Source organism: Rhinoderma darwinii, chromosome 5 (assembly GCF_050947455.1).
Source record: "Rhinoderma darwinii isolate aRhiDar2 chromosome 5, aRhiDar2.hap1, whole genome shotgun sequence".
In the NCBI taxonomy this organism is placed as follows: Eukaryota; Metazoa; Chordata; class Amphibia; order Anura; family Rhinodermatidae; genus Rhinoderma; species Rhinoderma darwinii.
Genome location: NC_134691.1, coordinates 292,081,918 through 292,106,761, shown reverse-complemented (window position 1 = coordinate 292,106,761; position 24,844 = coordinate 292,081,918). Strand labels below are relative to the sequence as shown.

General features: G+C 42.8%; 1 protein-coding gene across 1 annotated transcript; it reads right to left on the bottom strand.

Annotated features, from left to right (window-relative positions):
- Positions 1–24,659, bottom strand: TRA2A (transformer 2 alpha homolog). Its single transcript, XM_075827285.1, has 6 exons — positions 24,317–24,659; positions 16,993–17,126; positions 12,246–12,405; positions 11,935–12,123; positions 3,123–3,238; positions 1–193 (listed from the first exon to the last, which is right to left on the bottom strand). Exons 1-6 carry the CDS (start codon positions 24,500–24,502, stop codon positions 16–18), a joined length of 963 nt encoding a protein of 320 aa, XP_075683400.1. The 5' UTR covers positions 24,503–24,659; the 3' UTR covers positions 1–15.
- Positions 24,660–24,844: the final 185 nt, after the last annotated feature.

Here is a 24,844-nt window from a genome sequence, read left to right as displayed (position 1 = left end):
AATAGTATTTCGCCATTAGTCCGTACAACATACAACTTGCCTGTATTCATAGTCTTCGTATCTATCATATCCCCGTTCATATCCTCTGTCGTAGTTATCGCGACGTCTGCTGCCGCCTCCACCACCGCCACTGCCTCCGCCGCCGCCACCACCACCACCACTGCCTCCTCCACCACCACCACTGCCTCCTCCACTAAAAGAAGAGGGAGGAAAAAAAATAAAAAATAAATTTTCTTTTGTGTTTAGAAGTACATCAGATTGTTTTGTTATGCATCTGTCTTTACATGTTTTGGAGCCACTTCAGGCATGAATGGCTAGGCAGTGTTGACAATGAGCTGACCATAAAAATTTTCTTAAATGGTGGCCATTAACCCCCTTGGCAGCATGCAGGGTACATTTACACTGCTGTATTCCTGTAGTTAGCGCAGAGTGCCATAAATCCACAACATGGGCACAGGAGTAGGGATGCACGGTGCATCGAAACTTCGATACTGTGCATCCCTAAACGGTTCGATACCGCTATTTCCTGTATTTCGATACTGAGCTGCGCAGCCGCACAGCTCAGTATAGTAACACATGAATGTATGGGAGCGCGGCTGCGGCTGTGTAATTCAGCCACAGCCCCGCTCCTGAGTCATAAGTTCGCAGGGTCAGGATGATGCGATGCGGCCGGCGCTGCACTAATGAGTGGCGGCACTGGAGACAGAACATGGCGGGCGCACTACAAAACACCCCCATGTTCTGTCTCCAGTGCCTGAACTGCCGCTCATTAGTGCAGCGCCGGCCGCACCTCCTCATGCTGACCGCACACGCACTTCCTGTCAGGAGCGGGGCAATGGCTGTATTACACAGCCGCAGCCCCGCTCTATAACGGCAGAGATCAGAGAAACCTCTCATCTCCGCTGTTATTCCCCTGAATGCTGCGATCACAGCTGACTGCAGCATTCAGGGGAAAGTAAGAAGGGGGGATGCCCCTGGATCGCGTCACAGGGAATTCCTGTTACGCGATCGAGGGCCATACCATATATGGGCAGACAGCCCAGGGTCTATTGACGGACCCCAGGGCTGTCTTACCATATTTCATGTTGTTAGGACATACCCAAGTATGCCCTAACTGCCGCCTGTGTGCTATCCGTCCACAGGCTAATGTACTGGCACATATCTGATATGTACATTAAAGTTTAAAAATAAAGTAAAAACAAAGTATTGTTAAAATTTAAAAAAAATACACATTCACCTTTTTTACAATAAACATTAAAATAAGTCTCAATACATAAAATATTCACACATTCAGTAATGGCGCGCACAACCATTTTTTTGCATCATTTATGATGTGTGCGCTGTAAAAAAAATGAAATAAACACGGCTTTCATTCACTTATTAATGTGAGGCGCGATGAATTTACCCTCCATGTTCCTCACATTAATAGTAATTAACCCCATCATGTACCTCGCACATTAACCCATTATGACTGAGAAACATGATGGAATTACTATTAATGTGAGGCGCGTTCAAAATTCATCACACGTCGCGCCTCACATCAGAAAACGGAAGATTTTTTTTTTTATTACTGTTGGCAAAAGTATCGAAATCGCAATACTAAACGAAGTATTGGTATCGAAGTCCAAATTCTGGTATCGTGACATCCCTACACAGTTGTGCCAGCTTCATCCACAGCATGTCCACTGTATACTAAAGTTTAACCCCTCAGATGCCATGGTCAATACAGACTCATCTAGGTGGTTAGAGGGAGGTAGGCTCCCTGTGGACCCATTATTGCCTTCGTGACAATGGCAGGGTACCAATGGGTTTCCATGGCAGCCAGGGCTTTATGAGGGTCCTCATGTCTGGCATCCAGACGCACAGCCTAACAGGCTTCTTGTCAGTGTACAGCAGACAAAATTATTGCAGAATGTTATTGAAGTGATTGAATGGTCAAGCCCCCTTGTGGAACAATCTTAAAAAGGGTTTTTCCCACACTAAGAACATTTATCACTTATCCATCCATAGGATAAATGCATTAGCGTGCCCACCAATAACCAGACATTGAATGGAGTGGCAGGGCACATTACCTCGCTACAATCATGCAGTGAGGAACAGATAGATTACTCAACACATTTTGCATCTTGTTTTCAAAGTAAAAAACTTACTGAAATAAAAAATTTATGTGTTTTTCTTATTGTAATGACCTGCAGTAATAAAGTTACATTAATGGCAGATTTACCGAAGCGTGTGCGACTTTCGCACGCAAAAAACGTGGCGTTTTGCGTGCGCAAAAGGCACTTAACAGCTCCATGTGTCCTGTTCATATGGTGCGCGGCTGCGTGCTTTTCGCGCAGCCGCCATCATTATGACACTCCGTTTGGATGTTTGTAAACAGAAAAGCACGTGGTGCTTTTCTGTTTACATTCATTTTTTTTTTTACTGCAGTTGCTCGAATAACGCGCGTCCCACAGTAGTCCTTCCGTGTGGTGCTCGGAAAACGGCGAAATAAAGGACCGGTCGTGAGTTTTACGCAGCGGACTGATGCTGCGCAAAAATCACGGATCGTCTGCACTGCCCCATAGACTTGCATAGGTCCGTGCGACACGCGTGAAAAACACGCTGGTGGGCACAGACGTACTACACATTTGTGTAAATCCGCCCTTATACTGCACAGTGAATGCTGTAAACAACTCAATTCCACCATCTGTTTAATCCGCATCCCCAAATTTTTAATACAGTATATAAACGCCAAAATTCTGCCATTAAAAAAAAAAAACAAAAACAAAAAAAAACCATCATACAGTTTCATCTTAGGAAATGGCCTGGGGTTGGGGGGAAAGAAATATCTATTTTACACCCAGAGAAAGTAATTTTTATAAATCCTTAAGAGGTTAATAAAGGACCATGACACAATCTACAATTAAAGTCCATGGCAGATGTAGGTTATAAAGTTACATAAAATATAGCTAAACGAGTTGAGGTTATATAATGTTCCAAACAGATGGGCAGTGACCCTCGTGCCACTCATCAGTCTCCAGGTCTATGACCGTCCTGACTGGAGAAGATGCTGTGATAATAGGAGGTTCAGCACATACTTGCAGACTCTGGGACATATTCTAGCAGCTGTCAGTACTTACTGTGTGGGCCTGCCCATGTAAATGCCTGGAGTAGGAGTGTGCGCCCGCTTTGTGATCGAGTAATCTACACGGATCCTTCTACCATCTAATTCCATTCCATTTGCGTGTTCCATTGCCTGAAAAAAATAGATACAATATTACGATTACAAGACACCCAAACCGAGAGCCACTGAATCCAAAGCAGAACAAAACAAACGGCTCTTCTGACACACAGAATTGTCCAAACCAAACGAAAAACCAGTGTGCATGAAAAGAAGGAACCCCCGCTACTTCTAGAGGATAGGGGCGTGTACATGCACACGAGGCGCGCGCTACTCCCGCACAGCCTCCGGCCGGTACTGAACGAGTTAAGCTCCCCACGTGTTTAGTGCACGTGGTCAGGCTGCCATTTCACGCTCGTCTCCGCCTCTCGGCTGCCATCTCACGACTTGCTCCCCGCCCCCCCTGCTCGTTCTCCCGAGGCTAAAATGGCGGCTTAACCAACCCGAAGATCCACCATGTTGTAACGCGCGCCGACTGACTCCTTACAGACGAGCTGTTGGGTTCTGGTGCAACTAGCGGCAACAAGCACCTCTTGTGTCAAGAGTAAATATATAGCGTGTATCAGACCGCAGCCTGCACGGAGGGCAAGCTACGACCACTGATTGTAGGTAGCGGCAGCGCTTCATGTGCACCGTGAGCTAAAAGGCTCCTAAAATGCAGGTTTTCCTAGCAAAGGTAGAATCACAACCACAGACGCTAGTTCACAGGACACTCAGACTGCAAACAAAGCACCAACAGCAGAAGGAAAGGATGTGGTGTGACGGACATGGCTGCTGGTCTGTCCGCACTTGTTTGCCGCACTGTTGTGAACGTTGCACCAAGACCCACGCTGCAAGCACGTCACCGAGGAGCACACGAAGCAGTAATCGCAAGCGTGCCCAACGTGCTACACACATCTACTGCCTGCCACCTAGTGGTGGCCGGCCGCAATTATAACGTATGTACATGCTTTCAGAAAGCTGTATGTATTGTGCGCAGTACTAAAGGGTCATTGGTCCTAAGAAATGCTGGAGTGCCACCAAACAATATTTTACTGTATGTTTTCTACATCTCCTGCAAGGAACTCCATTTGGCACTGTTCATATAATGTTTATGGCCTGTTTAAAGGGAATGTGTTGCCAGAAAAACATGTTTGTTTTTTTTTTAATTAAACATTTAGTGTGTGGGTGATTAAACAACGTTCAAATTTTTTTTATTTTTTTCACGAGTCAGGAAATATTATAACTTAATTCTAATTTATAATATTTCCCATTTCTGGTCACTAGATGGAGCTATTCCCAAAATTGCAGCATTGCAAAATTGGGTAAAAAGCCCTCGCTCTAGTGAGCTCTCAGCATCCCCCCCCTCCTTTATCCTGGCTAGTGCCGGGATAAACGAGGGGTTTGAATGGTGTAACCTACACTGTGTCGCCATTTTTAGAGCTAACACACAGTGTAGTAGGTTTACATACAGTATTAAACACACACAAACACGAACATACATTGAAATCTCTTACCTGCTCCTGCCGCCGCGACTCCCTCCGGCCCGTCCGCTCCGTCTGCTGCCGCTGGTCCAAGTGCACAAGTCCGGAAGCCGCGACCGGAAGTAGTAATATTACTGTCCGGCCGCGACTTCCGGTCCACAGGAAAATGGCGCCGGACGGCGCCAATTTCAAATTGGACTGTGTGGGAGCGACGCATGCGCAGTTCCCACACAGACGCCGTACACACAAGTGAATGGGATGGGAGCCGTTCGCAGTCCCTATGGGACTGTGGCTGCCGTATTCCATGTCTGTATGTGTCGTTAATCGACACATACAGAAATGGAACAAAAAAATGGCAGCCCCCATAGGGAAGAAAAAGTGTAAAAATAAGAAAAAGTAAAACACAAATAAAATATAAACGTTTTTAATAAAGCACTAACATCTTTAACATATAAAAAAATAATTTGTGATGACACTGTTCCTTTAACGTATACGTTGGGCGGTTTTCCTGCTTTATGTTAAAGGACGGGTGTCGCGATATTTTTTTTTTTTTAATATATATTGTTTTTAGTAGGTTATTAAAATAAATTTTATTTGTGTTTTTCTTTTTTCTAACTTTTACTTCACTATGGGGGCTGCCATTTTATTTTTCATCTCTGTGTGTCGATTAACGAGATACAGACATGGAATACGGCAGCTGCAGTGCATAGGAGTCCATGAACGGGAGCCGTTCCATTGACTGCTCTCTGGCTCTGTACTGCACAGACGCAGGTCAGTCACACAGCAGAGCAGCTGTTTGCAGGGAGATAGCAGGCACCATCATGAATACCAGCGGCACTGCAGGTAAGGTGCGTGTGTCTGTCTGTGCCTCTCGTGACCACTGACGCGCCCCCCCAACCCCAAGCGTGTGAACATACCCCAACAGTTATCCCATAGTGTACAGAGACCAAGGATACGTTCACATGTTTTTCAGGAATTTGGACCTGCTGGCAGTTTCTTCCGTGGGCGAACAACGCTTTTCCTGCTTCCCATTGATGTGAATTGGTAGGTCAGACTGAAACATGGGAAGAGCAGGATACTTACTCCCCCGCAAGAGTTTTCAATGGGAGGCGATTTCTGACTTGATTTTGGGTGGTTTCAAAAACCGCTCCAAAAAAAAAAAAAAACACGCCATGTGAACTGCTCTTAAGGGCAAGTTCACACTGCGTAAATACTATGCACTTTCCGCAATGGATTTCGTTGCAGAAAATCCACATTATACAATAGAAGCAAAGTGGATGGGATTTGAACAAATCTCATCCACATGCTGCATAAAAGAGGAATTGACCTGCGGTTCGTTTTTTATTAATCTGCAGCATGTCAATTGTATTTGCATAATCACTGCTGTTTTGTTTTGGGGTTTACCCATTTAATTCAACAGAGAGGTTAAACCAGCAAAAAATAGATGTTGCGGTTTTTTGCAGCAGAAAATAAGATCCCGCCGCAAAAAAAAGCAACTTGAAAAAAATTAAAAACCTTCTGCTTATCCAGAGTTGTGTTTTTGTCCAGGCTGGCCTGGGATAACGTATCATCCCATGTGACTGATGTTAATGACAGGCTGCAGTGGTGACATGGGATTACACGTTACCCCAGGAGGCCAGCCTGCAGGATGGCAAAGGGACAAGTCGCCATGACTATGTAAAGTATTTAGCTTTTTTTTCCTTCTTTTTATGTGCAGTTCTCCTTAGTGGACATTCCGGCAAAATTCCCTGCGGCGCCCAGGGCCGATACACTGTGCTTTTACACAGCATATCCACCCTGTGTGAACATACCCTAATAAGAACTTTAGGCTAAAGCCCCCTTCACATCATGTTCATGATCTTTAGCATTAGCACGACAGGGAAAATGAGCGTCCCTTTGACCTCTATACGTTAGTATACTTTTTTAGGGAACTGAATACCCCATTACATTCTAAACGATACCCACCCCCCCAAAAAAAATAAAAACCCCTAGGCAGCACAGTGTTTATATCTTGACAATGATATCAGGAGCTTCCCTGGGCACTGCGCTTTAGGTAAAGTTCTGCCTAGGGGGCTTTGGCAATATCCCACTGTACGCCTATACAGTGGGATACGTTGCAGTCTTCCATCAGAGGTATAGGTCCTGCCAACATACCTCAGATAGGCCCCTTTTCATCACGTTTTTTCCATCTAAGACTACAAAGTGAAGCAATCTTTCAAAATCACTCAAATGAATGGGAGTGCAGATGTGTTGCTTAACATAGTCCGCTGCAACTGTGGCATCAGATGTATTTGACAGATAGCGGTCAGAAACCTGATGGACCCATTATCTTATCCTGTAGAAACGCAAAACATGATGCTGTGAACAGGGCCTTAGAGAAAATCTTGTAAAAGTTGCACGTGCATGCGATGCTAGGTATTTCTATTGACTGCAAAGTCTGTATAAATGCACCCAATCCTACATTGCTGCTTTCCACAACCAAGTTCACACATACCGTTTTTCTTGCAGTTTGGACACAATTTACAGTAATGGATAAATGCAGATTAGGAAGAAAAAGCTGCTCCTCTGAACGGGCGCTCAGGTGTAGACTGTACTGGTATCTTCACAAAATAGTCAGGGTTTATTTTCAACGATTTTATTATTAAAACAATATAAAATCTGATTGCTGCAACGCATTTCAACCACGCACTGTGGTCTTCGTCAGGCAGCTTTTTCTTCCTAATCTGCATTACTTCAAAACCGCAAGGAGAGGAGTTCCTGATACGAATTCACCCTATGCGGTTATGGCTCCAGAGGCAAGCACAGTGTGCTCGAGCGTGTACAAGCTACAAAGTCAAGTTGTGCTGGCGACATTGCACAACTCACCAAGGTGAGCTCCAGTCATTAAGTTCCTCACTATCCTACAAATACCAGAACGATATCACCTTAGAGGAGCGCTGTTTTTCGCTCTTTTTTATCCCCCTTTTTATCTTAAGTAATGGATAAATATTAGATTAAGGTTTCTGTAAAACTTACGGGACATTAACCCATATTTTCTAAAAGCAACTCAGGCACTTTAAGCTAAAGCCTTCCCTTGATCCCATAACATTAAAGTAAACAGCTAAACACTATCCAGCGAGCTTCGTTCTCCTCCTGATTTTTCTTAAACTGGAGAAGGCCCAGGAGAACTTATTCTGCTTCTTGAGGTTTGTAACCTTACCTGGTAAGGAGCGGATTTAAACCTCTATTATTGGGTGTACATCGCCTTAAATAAATTCCCTTCTTGAAACAGACTTTACTATAATACCAAAAATAAAGCCTAAAAAAGGCATAAAGCCCCATTATTAATTAAAGGTGTTTCCCCATCAGACATTTATGACGTATCCACAGTGTGTGTCAAATGTCAGATAGGTGCGGGTCCCAGAGGCGTGACCCGCATCTATCTCTAGAACGGGGCCCCATAAAAAGTTCTACTGCGATGCCTTGTAGCTGAAAAGTGTTATTCCCGACCATAAATTAGGGAAACTCGCTGAGCTACGCAGTTTCTGAAACGCTCATAGTAAATGGCAGTTACAGAAGCAGCGTAGCACGCGAGCTACGCCGTTTCCGTAATTCATGGTCAGGAATCACACTTTTCAGCTACAAACACAAGAGTGGTAGAACAGAGTTTAGGGGGCCCCGTTCTAGAGATCGGTGCGGGTCCCAGAGGTGGGACCCGCATCTGACAACCTGTGGTCATAAAGGTCTGATGGGAAAACCCCTTTAAGTAAAGTCAGATACCAATAGGTCACAAATAAACCTAGGGTACAAAGTAAGATCAGTCTATTAGAAAATGCCTATTTGCCTCCTGACAAGTTGTAGACAGTGGAGCAGAATAGAATATATTATTGTGGCTTATACAAATACTAAAAAGAATCTGTCACCAGATTATATTCTGCCCTATCAGATTGACAAGGCATAAAGTAGTGCCAGACAGATTATAGCGGTGGGTCCCTTACTGGCTTTCACAAAATCAATGTTTATCAGCTGCAGCACGAATATCAGACTCCTGAGCACGAGTACGTCACGGAGCGGATAAAACACTACTGGCAAGCCACTATACACTATAGAAAGTGACTTTGGTAAGAACCGTTTTTACTCATGAGATCCTACATAGTCTACAATTGCAAAGCGCTGTAACAGAAATTGGGTCAATAGCGACCAGGTCATCCAAGCCATAAGGGGGGGGGGGGGGAGAGCGCTTAGTCATTCAAAGGCTTAATGGGAGCTGGTAAAAATGACAAAAACACAAGTATTGCAGTGTATTGTACCAGGGATCAGGCACAGAGAACAAAAACCACACAAAGCCTAGTTAATTGTAAAACACATCCTTAGGACAGAGCCCTGTACTGTGCAGGAAGACTAAGGCTATGTTCACACAGTTTTTGGACGCGGAAACCGCACCGCAAAACTCGTCAAAACCGGCCCGAAAATGCCTCCCATTGATGTCAATGGGAGGCGGAGGCGTCTTTTTCCCACGAGCGGTAAAACGGCATCGCGGGAGAAAGAAGGGACATGCCCGATCTTCGGGCGTTTACGCCTCTGACCTCCCATTGACATCAATGGGAGGCAGAGAAAGCGTATTTCGCTGCGTTTTATGCCCGCGGTGCTCAATGGCTGCAGGCGAAAAATGCTGTGAAAATCGGCGTGCAGGGAGAGGAAAATCTGCCTCAACTTCCAAACGGAATTTTGAGGCATAAATTCCGCCTGCAAAAAAAACTGTACAAAGCCTTAGGCTGGGTTCACACTAAGAGGAATATAAAAGGGGTTTTCCCATGACATTTATGACATATCCACAGGATATGTCAAACGTCAGATAGATGCGGGTCCCACCTCAATCTCTAGAACGAGGCCCCCTAAAACCAGTTCTAGCTTTGTCTGATCTCACAGCCACTTCCTGGTTATATGGTCAGGAGTTACGAAGACAGTTTCTGTAACGCCCATTCAGTTCTATGGGACTTACGGAACGAGCGTAGCTCAGCAAGCCGTTTTCATAACTCGCAACCATATAAACCTTTTTCATGGTTGAAATTCACCCGATTCAGCCGCAAAAAAAAGAGCGTCAGAATGGGGTTTAGGGGGCCACGTTCTGGAGATAGGTGTGGATCCTGTGGATGTCATATATGTCTCATGGTAAAATCCCTTTAAAGCCCTTATGTACCACTGTACAGGCTCGAGAATCCAAACATGCCACGACTAAGGACATGTTCACATGGCATATTTTTAGGCGTATTTTGGAGCCTAACACTTATTATGCTCCTTCCCATTGAACTCAATGTAAAATACACTAGTTCGAGTATTTTTCAATGCTGAATTAAAAAAACACCACCTAAAAAAAAAAGTAGTGACATGTCACCTTTGAAGCCAGTTGATTTTCCATTGATACTTCCAAAAACACTTAGATTTTCCAAAACGTGGAATATAAATATATATATATATTAAAAAAAAAAAAAAAAAAAAAAAAAAAGAGTACTTCCATCTTCTGATGATCCACGCGGTATGATGAATTTTGAACATTCATGTGCCACACATTAATAGTAATTAACCCCATAGTTTCTCATAGTGGACAATTTTGTGTTAGTGTGAAGAAAATGGGGTTAATTACTATTAATGTGAGGCACACTGATGTACTAAATTCATAACACATCGTGCCTCACATTAAGAGAAAAAGCAGATTTTTTTTTTTAACAGTAATTATAAATGGAGTTATAAATTTGTTGTGCAGGTTGTCACGGTTGCAGCGATACCAAATGTTTATTTTATGTATGGAGACTTATTTTAACGTTTATTGTAAAAAAGGGTTTGATTTAATTTATTTTTTTATTTAACATTACTTTATTTTTTTTTACTTGGTTTAAATTTTAATGTATTAGCATATATCTAGACGCAAGTACATTAGCCTGTGTACAGATAGGTAAGTGGGGAAAATATACCAAGTATGCCCTAACAGCAGAAAATATGGTCAGACAGCCCTGGGTCCTTCAACGGACCCTGGGCTGTCTTGTCTGCCCATATATGCCATGTCCCACGATCGAGTGACAGGGATCCCCCGTGGCACGATCAAAGGGGTATTCCCCCTTCAATGCTGCGGTCAGCTTTGATCACAGCATTCAAGGGATTGGCGGCGGCAGTCAGGCTTCGTTTCTTTCGGAGCAATAGCTGTGTGACGTGTGCGATGCAGTCAGCATGAGGTGATGCGGCCAGCGCTGCACTAATGAGTGGCGGAGCCGGCACTGAAGTTAGAACATCGGGGCATTTTGCAGTGCACCCACCATGTTCTTTGTCTTCAGTGCAACGCTGGCTGCATCACATCATGCTGACCAAGTACGCACACTTGTTGTCAGGAGCGGGGCAATGGCTGTATTACACAGCCGAGGCCCCTGTCTGACTACATTCATGTATTACAACACTTAAGCTGTTCGGCAGCACAGTATGTTATTAAAATACATGAATTAACAGCATCGAAATCGTATTGATATGTCGATGCATCGTGCAACCCTATGTCCATGCACAAGCTGCAGAAACAACCCCATTTGGATGAATGGAACAGATTTTCAGTTGCAGAAGTTACAGCAACACTTAAAATAAAGTCTAAAGCTTATGAGACTGGATTGACAGCTCTGCATATAGAAATAGCTTGAAGTCATTAAGTAGGGCTACCCACTGGACTAAGCAGTCCAGAATGAGAAGAGGCTTAGATCAGTAAAACGTTCACACTGCTTATTTTCTGGCCGTAAACAGCCGAAAAAAAAATCGGGAGCAGACCGCCACCAAACATCTGCCCATTGATTTCAAAGAAAAACACGGCGTTCTGTCCCGACGGGCCGTTTTTTTAAGCGGCTGTTTTGAAAAACGGCCGCGTAAAAGAAGTGCAGGTCACGCCTTGGGATGGTTTTGGAGCAGTTTTTCAAAGACCATTGGAAACCGCTCCAAAAAAGGCCGTAAAAACCGCGAGTGGCTTAAAATAAGTCTGAAAATCAGGAGCTGTTTTCGCTTGAAAACAGCTCCGTATTTTCAGACGTTTGTGCGTGAACATACCCTTATACTGAATACTTTCCCATAAAATTCTATATCCAATTCTGCTCAGCTCATCCTGCTCAGAACAAACTGCCAGCAGATTAGACTGCATGTTCGACGTGACAGGTTCCCTTTAAGTTCTATGGGTTACTGAACCATGTCAAAAACATATCAAGGCACACTTCTAGTCATCCACCCTTTTCAATAGTATGCAACACAAAAATCCTGATTACCACCCACAAACCAGCTACAAGAAAAATATTTTTTGTTTACCTCTCTGGAATCCTCTATGCGGTCAAAATAGACAAATGCAAAACCCCTCGACCGTCCAGTTCGCTGATCATAAACAACGTTCACAGCACAGAGCGGGCCATAGCGAGAGAAGATTTCTCTTATATCTCGTTCAGTTGTGTATAAGCTCAAACCGAAGACCCCAACACATTTGTTTGGATCTGGATTTGCCTAATAAATAAAAAAAACAAAAAAAAAACACAAGTTAAAATAAAGACATTTAAAGTCTGCAAAGCGTTTAAATATTTTTTTGATACAAAACAGGGGGAAATTTATATGTAAAGATTACATACCCTGCTACCATTGTGCCTCCTTCTGTTAGACATGGGAGAGCGACTGCGGCTCCTTCTCCGTCTGTATTCTGGGGTATATGATCTGCTTTTAGTCCGTCTTCTGTGCGAATGTGATCTAGAACGAGAATGTCTTCTATGGGAGCGTCTTCTAGACCTGGAACTGTACAATAAAGATAGTTACAGTTACCCTAGCCAACATTACATGATCAAATATTGCAGTATGTATATGCGATGGATCTGCTTGAAGTCCAAGGCAATTTGTTTTTTTTCGTTTCACTCCCTGCCTTCCATGAGCCATAACTTAAAATTTTCTGTGGTTTTTTTGCAGGAGGAGTGGCTTCCATTGTTACCATTTAAAGGGAAGGGGGTCACGAAATTTTTTTTTTTTTTTTTAATATATGTTATTGCTTTTAGTATGTTATTAAAATAAATTTTATTTGTGTCTGTGTTGTACTTTTTTCTCTCTTTTACTTCACTATGGGGGCTGCCATTTTTTTTTTCATCTCTGTATGTGTCGATTAACGACACATACAGAGATGAAATACGGCACATACATCCCCAGAGAGAACGCGAACGGGAGCTGTTCCATTCACTATAGCGTACGCCGTCTGTGTGGGAACGGCGCATGCGCCGCTCCCACAGTCCAAAAGGAAGGTCTTCGGCCGAGCGACATCCGGCGCCATTTTCATGTGGACCGGAAGCCGCGGCCGGACAGTAAGATGACTACTTCCGGTCATATGTTCCAGGCAGCGAAGACGCGAGGAGTAGGATCGGCGGCAGCAGGAGCAGGTAAGTTGTGTTTGTGTATGTGATGTGTGTATTATGCTCGTGTTATACTGTCTGATTACCACTGTATCTAATCCTCCAACACGGTGTGCCGCCATTTTCTGAATGAATGCACTGTGTAAGATTAGAAGATTCAACCACCTCCTTCTCCTGACACTAGAGCGTGTGTGTCTACACCAAATTTGCATCATAAAAGCAATGAGGTTGCTTTACCACATTGCAATGCTGCAATTTTGGGAATTGCTCCCTCTAGTGACCAGCACATAGAAATGTTATAAATTAGAATCCAATTTATAATATTTCCTGACTTGTGATAAAAATGTAAAAAATGTTTAATCACATAAATACTAACCGTTTAACTGAAACAAAATCTAAAAAAAAAATTCTAGCGACACATTCCCTTTAAAGTACCATATAAACTGAATGAAAATTCTATGTAGGGTGGAATTAGGAAAAACAAAAAACAGCCGCTTCCTCCATTTTCTTTTGGGTTGCGATTGTCTTTACCACACGCCGAAATGCGTGCAAACTAGCCTTAATATGCTGGTCAATAAGATTACGGCCATACAAACTGTATTTTGAAAAGGATTTACTACTTAGGCTGGGTTCAGACAGTTTTTGGACACGGAAACCGTGTGAGAAAGGGGGGACATGCCTTATCTTCGGGCGTTTACGCCTCTGACCTCCCATTGACATCAATGGGAGGCAGAGAAAGCGTATTTTTCTGCGTTTTATGCCCGCGGCGCTCAATGGCCGCAGGCGAAAATCGGCGTGCAGACAGAGGTAATTCTGCCTCAAACTTCCAAACTGAACATTGAGGCAGAGTTTCCATCTGCAAAAAACTCTGAACCCAGCCTTATACAAAAAAAAAAAAAAGCCATTATTCTAAAAGCCATAACTATTTTTCCGTCGATCGAGCAGTGTAAGGGCTTATTTTTTGAGGCACAGGCAGTGGTTTTTATTGGTACTAGGGCTGGGCAATCTAAAAACTAACCGAAAATCAGCGCAGATACGAGCCGACGTCCTCTTCACATTTCGGTTTGGTTATTACATGCAGCCCAGCCTCTGCCCTCAGTAACTATGTTATCCAATTAGAATCGTTGGTATGTGATTAACATATCAGCGATTCTGATTGGATAGCCTAGTTACTGATGTTTGGGATAGCCAATGGCAGAGCAGCCTCAATGTGACAGCATCAACGCTACTCCTCCAGAACGCAAAAGGCATGGCTGCCTGGAGTACAGGGATGATCAGTGACTGAACGTTCGGGCTGGCTGCTGAGGCACAACCAGACCCACCATATCAGCCCGTGGGCCCTTCCAGAGCAAAGAGCGGTCCCCCACCGCACAAGTAGTGCGCGATAGTGCCGTAGCTGCACTATTTACAGCTAGTCCACTTCGTTTTAGTCAGCCGCTCATCCCCCATACTTTCTGCTTTGTTCCAACAGCTTCCTCTCTGCTGCTGTCACTGCTCACCCCCCCCCCCCCTCCAGACAGCCCTTATGCTTTCTGCTTTGTTTACATGACAAAGCAAAGAGCATCGGGACTGTCCGGGGGGGCGGGGTGGGGTGGGTAAGCAGCGACAGCATCAGAGGTAGCGGACGAAACAAAGCAGAAAGTATGGGGACTGTCCTGAGGGGTGGCAACTGCAGCAGAGCACGGCCTGACCACCTCCGGCGACATACTGTATGTGAAACAAGCCTGTAATGCCTCTTATAAATTGCTACTCTTCAACGTTTGACATTGGGGAGAGAGGGGAGAGAGGGGAGAGAGGGGAGAGAGAGCTTAATAGAACCCTTTCAGAAAGACAATATACTGCAATACATTGGTATTGCAGTATATAGTGCAAGCGATCAAACGATCGCTGGTTGGACTAATATTTAAAAAAAATAAAAATAGAAAAAAGTAAAAAAACAAAAAACCTTTTCTGCCTAGAGCATAGTAAAAAAATAAATAAAAATTGCCGCATCTGTAAAAATCTGAACTATTACAATATATCATTATTTAACCGGCAGTGTACGCCGTAAAAAAATTAAAAATGTAAATGCCAGAAGTGCATGCGCCGCTCCCATACAGACCAAAATGAAGCTCGTTAGCAGAGCGAAGTCCGGCACCAAATTTCATGTGGACCGGAAGCTGCTGCCGGACAGTCAAATGACGACTTCCGGCTGCGGCCATATGTTCAAGGAAGCGAAGGCGCAAGGAATAGGAGCAGAGGCGGCAGGTAATTTATGTTCGTGTGATACGGTCTGCTGAGCACTGTATCTAATCCTCCTATACTGTGCATTCGCTCAGAAAATGGCAGCACACCGTGCAGGAGGTTTGACGTTTCAACCCCCTCCTTCTCCTGGCACTAGCCATAAGGGAGGGGGGATTTTGTGAGGACACTAGAGCGAGTGTGTCTACCCCAAATTCGCAGCATAAAGCAATGAGGTTGCTTTACCACATTGACCATGCTGCAATTTTGGGAACTGCTCCCTCTAGTGACCAGCACATGGAAATGTTATAAATTAGAATCTAATTTATAATATTTCCTGACTTGTGAAAAAATTAAAACAATGTGTAATCACTTAAATATTAATTGTTTAAAAAAAATATAAAAACATTTCTAGCGACACATTCCCTTTAAGCGACGGAAAAAACAGCCAAAACTTAAGAGCCCTCAGAATTTGGCGACAAAATAAATTACATTTTTTACACTTAGTTTTTACTTGTAAAGAAGTAAAATATAGACACGCAGAATAAAGTAAACATGTTTTAATTGCACAGTGAATTCCGTAAAAACGAAGTGCAAAAAACAGGAATGGAGGAATCGTGGTTTTATTAATTTTCTACCCCACAAATAATTTTTTTCCCACGTTTCCTAGTACATTACATGGCACAATAAATGGTGCTACGAAAAACCAACTCGTCCTGCAAAAATCAAGCTCTCATAGCACTATATCAACGAAAAAAAAAAAAAAGGGTTATGGCTTTTGGAAGGTGGGGAGGAAAAAACGAAAATTAAAAATCTGAAAGTGGTTTGACGGGAAGGGGTTAAACCGGATTTTTAGTTTTTAACCGTCAAGCAATATTTCAGCATTGAGGCAATAAACCCAAAGTTTGAGACTGCACAACTGTTTCAGACGACAACCGTTTGTTCCGATCTCCGTCATATGCAGAGTTATGATGACCAAACAAACATCCCCACATACACGCACAATTCAAGCCAGAGAGAATTATTGTTGTATATGGCAATTCAGATATCCATGACAATACTGCACCTAACCTTTCCCATACTGAATGGTTATCTGACCTCAGGATAGGTGATATGGTCTAATCACTGGGGAACGCACCGATGACTAAAACATGTATCACGAGCCTCCTCCTGCATGACTGCAGCGCCACTCCATTCAAAGTCTATGGGACTGAGACAGCCATGCTCTGGCTGTTTTCTTCAGGTGACACCCACCTGCAATGGTCCGTATTAGAGAACTCCAATACTGTCAGCTTAACCCCTGAAATACAGCAGTCCATATGGTATCTGAGGGGTACGACAGAGGGAGGTGGGTCCTGAGTGGTTGTCATGGCAGCTGCAGTGTGATGGAGTGGCAGTCGAGCCTGCTGCTCCTTTTAATATCTATTGGGCTGACTAGTGTCAGTATTGGAGTTCTCTAATACGGACCATTGCAGGTGGGTGTCACCTGAAGAAAACAGCCGGCACCTGCTGCATAGAGTACTCCTGAGCCCTGGCCATATAGTAATAATGCACAGTTGCAGTACATATGCGGTGGATGTCATTAAGGGGTTAAAGTCAGAGTTACATAAATATATAATGCAAATAGTAAGGGGAGAGTTTCATTTCCTTATTTACAAGAACTGTCAACTTCAAAGAAAATTACAATTACAGGCCGCCATGAACAAACAAAAAGAATAGTGAGATCACATTCTGAACACTTCACTGCTACCATATGATCACTCACCGAGATTTTGACCTGGACCGAGAATGGGACTTTGATCGCTTGGAAGCTCTTGATCCACTACGAGAGCGAGATCGACTTTTAGATTTTACACATTCAGCACTTTCTGCAGCAGACTTGGAACGAGATCGCGACTCCTAACAGAAGAAAGTAGATTAAAAACAACAACAAAAAGCAGTTCTAAGATATGCCTACCTTGATACAAAAAAACACATGAAATAAACCTGAAAAAAACAAAAATGGTTAGGTTATAGTTTACTCTGCCCTCTGACTGCATTTAACCCATAAAAATAGTTTTCACTATTAATACCCTATTTGAACCAGTTGACCAAATCCAAATTTTCTGTTAACTAAAAATCATGCAAAGTCATTAATTTGATCATACAGACACTGGAACATAAGCCATACATTTACTTAACCTAGGACCCATTCATTCTTCCAGATTCTTTTAATTCTACGTCACTCTTGCTTTAAACTTTTCTTCATTCTTCAATTTTTATTTTTATTTTTTTTTTCCATCTTTTAACTTCGTGTATTCTTCCCCAATTCAACCAATTCATTAAAGCCTTAAAAATATTCAAGAGCTTCTATCTGAACAGTCTTCTGATAATTTTTTTTCCCCCATTCAATTGAAATTTTCTGATCTTTACAACTTTTCATTAGCCTTCTTTTATCTTGCTTTCTCTTCAACATTCTTGGAATAAACTCTTCAATTTCTTCACGAATATTAACCTTAATGGAAAAACAACATTTAGTATATTTAAGCAAATCTGGACTAGATACTCTTCTGTGGCACTAAAATTATGAAAAGCCAGCAGGTAGAGTATACACAGATTTTGGCAAGATCTCCCTGCAGTAACCTCCAACAACCTCCTTCCTAGGACATCTGCTATAGAAAATCCTCTTCAATACAAGACCTGCTTCATTCACCTAGCCTGTCAATTACCTGAACACAATGCGCCTTTCGAAAGTTATCCTTTATGAAACCGTAACCCATTATCGAAACCTATTTTAACATACTACTAACTGAGTAGTCTTGAAATCTTGCCAATACGGGATTTCAGCCAATGCAGGTATGAATAAATAAGAATATAGATTCTAAAAGTCAATTCCCACCAAATCTAGATGCTTCACCTACTTGTCGCATGGGACTGTCCCTGAGATACCAGTTGGAGGGATCATGAAACTGAAATGTCTGAACTACTTGGAGACCGTTTAAGAAAGTCAAAAATGTATGATCAGATCTGCAAACAGATTAAAAGAACTCCTGTTGCTATTCAAGAGAAGGTTGAAGAGGCCCTGTCACCAGATTATAAATGCCCTATCTCCTACATAATCTGATCGGCGCTATGTATGATATGTAGATAAGTGTTTTTTTATTTTGAAAAACTATAATTTGAGCAAGTTATGAGCATTTTTAGATTTATGCTAATTCGTTTCTTAATGTCCAACTGGGCGTGTTTTTACTTTTTACCAACTGGGTGTTGTACAGAGGAGTGTATGAGGCTGACCAATCAGCATCATACACCTCATTGTTCCAGTGTGATTGTGCAGTGAAAGAAGCTGGGCTGGAACAATGAGAAGTTTATGACGCTGATTGGTCAGCATCATACACTCCTCTGTACAACGCCCAGTTGGTCAAATGTAAAAACACGACCAGTGGGTCATTAAAGGGAAGGTGTCATTATTTTTTTTTTTATCATATTGCTTTTAATATTATTTATGTGTTCTACTTTCTACTTCTCTATGGGGGCTGCCATTTTTTTTTTCATCTGTGTGTGTCGATTAACGACACATACAGAGATGGAATACGGCACATACAACCCCATAAAGAATGCGAACAGGAGCCGTTCCATTCTCTGCAGCGTACGCCGTCTGTGTTGCGCCGCTCCTACACAGACCAAAACGAAGCTCGTTCGCAGAGCAAAATCCTGCGCCATTTTCATGTGGACCGGAAGCTGCTGCCGGACAGTAAGACGACTTCCAGCCATATGTTCAAGGAAGCGAAGGCGCAAGGAATAGGAGCAGAGGCGGCAGCAGCAGGTAATTTATGTTCGTGTATGTGATGTGTGTATTATGTTCGTGTGATACGGTCTGCTGAGCACTGTATCTAATCCTCCTACACTGTGCAGTTACTCAGAAAATGGCAGAACACAGTGTAGGAGGTTTGAAGATTCAAACACCTCCTTCTCCTGGCACTAGCCAGAATAAGGGAGGGGGGATTGTGTGAGGACACTAGAGCGAGTGTGTATCCCAAATTTGCAGCATAAAGCAATGAGGTTGCTTTACCACATTGCCAATGCTGCAATTTTGGGAATTGCTCCCTCTAGTGCCCAGCACATGGAAATGTTATAAATTAGACTCTAATTTATCATATTTCCTGACTTGTGAAAAAATTAAAACAATGTGTAATCACTTAAATACGAATTGTTTAACGGTAAAAAAAAAAAAAAGGCGAAACATTACCTTTAACGGTAAGAGCAATGTAAGCCTGATGCTACTGCATAGCCTCACAAAACCATAAGTAGCCATGTTTTGTCCTCCTTTGTGTAAAGGCTGACCACAGACTAGAGCCATCAGACAAGATTGATCGGTTGCATAACTACAATTATGCCCAACAGTATTACAAAGCTTTAACCCCTTAATGACCAGAATATTTTAGACCTTAATGACCCAGCCATTTTTTACGTTTTTCCATCGTCTCATTCAAAGAGCTATAGCCTTCTCATTTTTTCGTCGACATAGCTGTATAATGTCTTGTTTTTTGCGGGACAAGTTGTAATTTTTAATAGCACCATTTTGGGGTACATAGAATTTATTGATTAACTTTTATGAACTTTTTTTTGAGAGGAATAGAAAAAAACAATTTCGCCACACTTTTTTGCGTCCTAAATTTACGCCGTTTACCGTGTGGTATAAATAACAAAATAACTTTATTCAGTGGGTCGTTGCGATTGCAACGATACCAAATTTGTATAGTTTTAGTAGATTTTACACAGAGAAAACACTTTTTTAAAAAGTTATTTGTTTTTGTCTCCTTATTTGAAGAGCCGTAACGGTTTTATTTTTTCGCCGATGCAATTGCAGGAGGGCTATTTTTTTGCGGGACGACTTGTAGTTTTTATCGGTACCATTTTGGAGTAGATGCAACTTTTTGATCATATTTTTTTTTAAGGCTGGATTCAAAGAAAACAGCGATTTGTGCATGGTTTCTTATTTTATTTTTTACAACGTTCACCGTGCGGGTTAAATGATGTAATAAGTTTAAAGTTGGGGTCGTTACGGACGCGGCGATACCAAATATGTGTAACTTTTTTTACTTTATTTTGTTCTAGCAGTTTGTAAGGGGGAAACGTGGGTTTTTAATTTTTTTTCCTTCACTTTTTTACTGGTCCCACTAGGGGACTTCACTATGCGATGGTCCGATCGCATTTATAATACACTGCAATACTTCCGTATTGCAGTGTATTATGCCTGTCCGTGTAAAACGGACAGGCATCTGCTAGGTCATGCCAGAGGCATGATCTAGCAGGCATTCACTACAGGCAGACCTGGGGGCCTTTATTAGGCCCCCGGCTGCCATCGGAGACACAGACACTCGGCGATATTATCGCCGGGTGTCAGTTGGATGAGAGGGAGCTTCCTCCCTCTCTCCAAAACCACTCAGATGTGGTGCACGCTATTGAGCACCGGATCTGAGGGGTTAAACGGGTGAGAGCGATACGAATATCGATGTCACCCGGTCGAGCAGGGACACCCCCAGCTACCTTTGGCAGCTGAGAGCAGGGAGATTTGACAGCTCCCTGCTCTGTTTACTTATTCCGATGCAGCGACGTAAAAAGTCTATTAAATCGGAATAAGGCCCGTTAGTGGCCGCTGTAAAAACAGTATGGGGCGGTCACTAACAGGTTAAACATTGCCAGATCTGGTAAGAAAAGAAAAACCCTAACCTATGGTAATGTCTGATAAGCCAATAGACATAACATAAAATACCAGTTTTCAAGTCCTATAAAGAAGCCTATGGAAAAGTAAGAAACAAAAGCCACACCCAGAGAATGATATTTTGAACACTGCATTTTAGATTGGACTATAGATGTACACATTTGAAATAGTTTGTTTTTTTAAAATCAGTGTGTCTTGCACAACTTTCCAATTACTTTTTATTAAAAATTTACTTTTTGATACAGCTGCTTTGTAACCTGTATACAGGGCAGTATCTAGTGCTGAATTCTGTACCCATCAGGTCAGCAGCACTGACTGATTCAGTGTCAGCAGGTCCTGCGTGTGAATTTGCTATACCTGAATTAGCGATTTTTTTGCGACTACATGCCAGTTTACAGCAGCAACAAGTACTGCAGCATTTTAGCACAGCGCATTGCACCTGTCCAATACAATTTGTCAAGTTTGGCTGAATAGATCGGAATACAGATACTCTCCCAACTGAAAAACCACTGTGCCCTAATTAACAATACACAACTACATTTCAGGCTCACTTGCTACATTTACAAACCATAGAATAGTCAATTTGAGTTAAGAGATTTACTGTTTAATACCATGGAAAACCTGTCGTCCGGGGCGCACATGACTTTCATGCAGCTCTGCAGTACACTAGTGCTTATGGCGTAACCTCTAAGGCTGGATTCACACGAGCATGTGAACTACCATGGAACTACTGTCCCGTACTGAAAACATGATTACAGTACAGGACAGTTGTCCCTGCTAGCTAGGAGCCCGGCTCCCTGCAGTGTGTTCGGCCCGGGATTTGCAGCCAAAATACGTTCAGTCCTTTACCGAACATGCTCGTGTGAACCCAGCCTAAGTGTCAGGTTGTATATGGGGCTCAGATACTTCTTGCTCAGTAAGGCCTGATTCACACGAACGCTGCGCATCTCGGATGTGAAAAACTGACGTTTTTTTCACGTCCAAGGTGCATCGGTGCTCAGCGCTGCGGGACGCGATGTCACGCATCCACCATAGTTGAGAGTCTATATGGAGGGATGCTTTAAAAGATCGGACATGTCCTATTTTCCTACGGACCCTTCACAGTCCGTTGAAACAACGGCTGTGTGAACGGCCACATTGAATTACATAGGTCCGTGGGACGGCCGCTGCTTCAACGGCCGTTCCACGGACGTTTAACATGTTCGTCTGAATCAGGCCCTAGACTGAGACACTTGAAAGCCACAACCCTTTTTAATAAAACATGAAAGATAATTGCCAGAGAACTAGGTAGGGACTAGATAGTTATTGTATATGTGTTTAGTTTCATTTGCTGATGGCAAATAAAAAGTGCTGAAGTATATTAGCCTGGATTTCTTCATATAGCAGCACTAGCGACATTTTCACTGGGGCTACTGGGTGACATCTATCCCTACTGTCATACTGGTGGCAATGTAGAAGGAAATTTCTGCTTATTTTTTTGCCTGGGCATGAATGCACGATCACTGCGCAAAATTGCTGTAGAAAACACATCACACTGCTTTGTAGTCATCTAAAATGGATTGGATTCTCAAAAAAATAAAATAAGAGAAAAGCTTGCCAACATTGCTAGTTATAGTGCCCTATGGTTTGCTGAATGCTGGCCCAAAAAAATAGTTTTCAGTTTGTTGAGAACCACTTGATAAGATCTTACCATGTTCTCACCCTATATGGACCTTCACACCACAGAACAGCACAATCTTCTACAGTTTGCCAACACTAAAACCCAAGTCTCATTTGATCTTGGCTGGGTATACATAAATATGTTAACCCATAAAATAAACTCAAGCCACAAAATCTGGTGCTGTAATTACATCCTAATGTATAGGTTCATAGAGCTTGGAGTTGAAATTTACTAAACATTTCTGCCAAAGGCAAGAAAACAGATATGAGACAACATTACCCACATCACACAGATTAAGGACCACTTGATTGTTTTTGTACCCAAAAGAGACTGGCTATGGTATATCTTATGGATGTCGATCACTTAGAGATGATGGCACACAAGGTGGAGCTGTAAAATTTCCCAATCTTCATTCACAGCAGGAGTGGGCATAAATCTTTAAAATTAAACAAGTCATTGAACTGTACCTGTTCAAGCACCAATTTGATACAGGAAAAAATATAAATAATTTTTCTAAAATAAAAATAAACATCTCTCGCTATAGGTTGTGTAGGAGAACGTTGATGGTGTAAGCCAACGCTTTGTTTTCCCACGTGCCCTAGTTATACCCGGTAAAGCGTCCCCTATTGCTTAACATTACATAACGTGCAAGTGTAAACAGCTTAATCTCTGACAATCTCCAATTAACAACACAGAACAATTTCTCTACTGAATAGAATACGGGGTGGGCTACAGAGATACTGTGCCTTAAATAAGGCTTTGAAGTAATAATGATCCAAAGCCTTGGATATTGGTTATTGATAATCCTTTATAAGCTTTCAATCTCCGATACTGAAGCGCTACGCCCTGAACAATACAAGTTGGGTAGTTTCTTTTTAGACATTCCTCAGACTTCCATAAACATTTTGGACTGTAGCGTCGCAGGAAATAACACGGGGAAACGCACAAGGGCGAAATTAGTAACCGTAGTAAAGTCTTTTTCCTACGAGGGTTCAAATAAAGTAGATGATAACTGGCACATTGGAGGGAAGGGGCTTCTGGTCTGAATGGTCTTTACAATACAAAGTACTATTTCTAGATACAACCTAGGCAGATATAGACATTTCCACAGAATCAGGACATCAAGACCCACTGTTTGGGTACAGGCAATAACCGGTGTCTACAGTCACATCTGACCCAGAAGGATGGCGTTCACAGCCATAAAAACGTAGACAATGGAAAAACACAACTTTCCATGGTTGACGGACAGGACGCTAGGACTAGACATGTAGATTATCACTGTGGGAATAGGGGAATTCATATTTCCAGGTGTATTAGTGGCGAACATTAACACCCTACACAACGTCCTCGGAAGTTCTGTTTATCAAGCAGATTCTCTCAGGTATTCCAGAGAAGCACTGAACAGTAATGGTAGGGAGCAGCCGGGTCATAAAAAGGACTGGTCACAGCAGACTGTGGGGTCTCCTCCATAACACAACTTGCTTGGTAAATCTAAACTTCTCCATACATACCTAGAGGGCCCTCTGCGCTCCTGTCTAGCAGGAGCCATCTTGTACCAGACAGACAATGCCGCCAGCTTGGTCTCTTCACCTCAGACGAGTCCTCGACTGGAGTAACTCACCCATACACCCGCCACAATGCACATTTCATCAACCCCTCGACTTAACCCGGACTCATGACGAGATACCAGTCACGTAAACCACCGTAGTGTATTTATATACTCACTCTGCTCTGGAAGTTATTGCCTTCCGCGTCACTCATGGTGGCTGATTTAACGTCACCGACGATTTGCGGATAAGTAGTTGTAGGCAGGAGACCGATGCTGTGTCCTAGTTCTTCTCTCCTCGTCGCTCTTTGTCCGTAAGACCGCTTCTCTCGCAGCTCCTGTCTTCCTTCGTCCAACCGCTTCATAAAATGGCGTCGTCGTCGTCTTCTCGCGGTTCATAAGGCAGAGACGGGGAGGGGCGGAGCGTACGATCACAGAATGGCGGTGGCAGTGCGAATGACGTAGCAGCAGATATGCAGGGAATATTGTACAGTACAGTGGATGTTACTGAACCAGTGAAGATTACTTGTGTTATGCTAATGAGTGCTGCAGCCACGCTGTGTCTCCAGGAAGCGGCATGCAGAGCTTGTACGGTTTACGTTATTATTGGCGGACTAAAAGAGCGTCTCATTATCTAAAACCTCAATCGTTTTTTTACGTGAACATTTTTACACATCCATTTTCTAGTTATAATTGTTTCTGGGAAA

Coding starts and splice junctions, on each gene's coding strand:
- TRA2A (XM_075827285.1), bottom strand. CDS start 24,502: ATGAAGCGGTTGGACGAAGGAAGACAGGAGCTGCGAGAGAAGCGGTCT. Junction 17,127..24,316: donor GCAATAACTTCCAGAGCAGA/GTGAGTATATAA, acceptor TTCTTCTGTTAG/GAGTCGCGATCTCGTTCCAA. Junction 194..3,122: donor TACATGGGCAGGCCCACACA/GTAAGTACTGAC, acceptor CTCTTCTTTTAG/TGGAGGAGGCAGTGGTGGTG.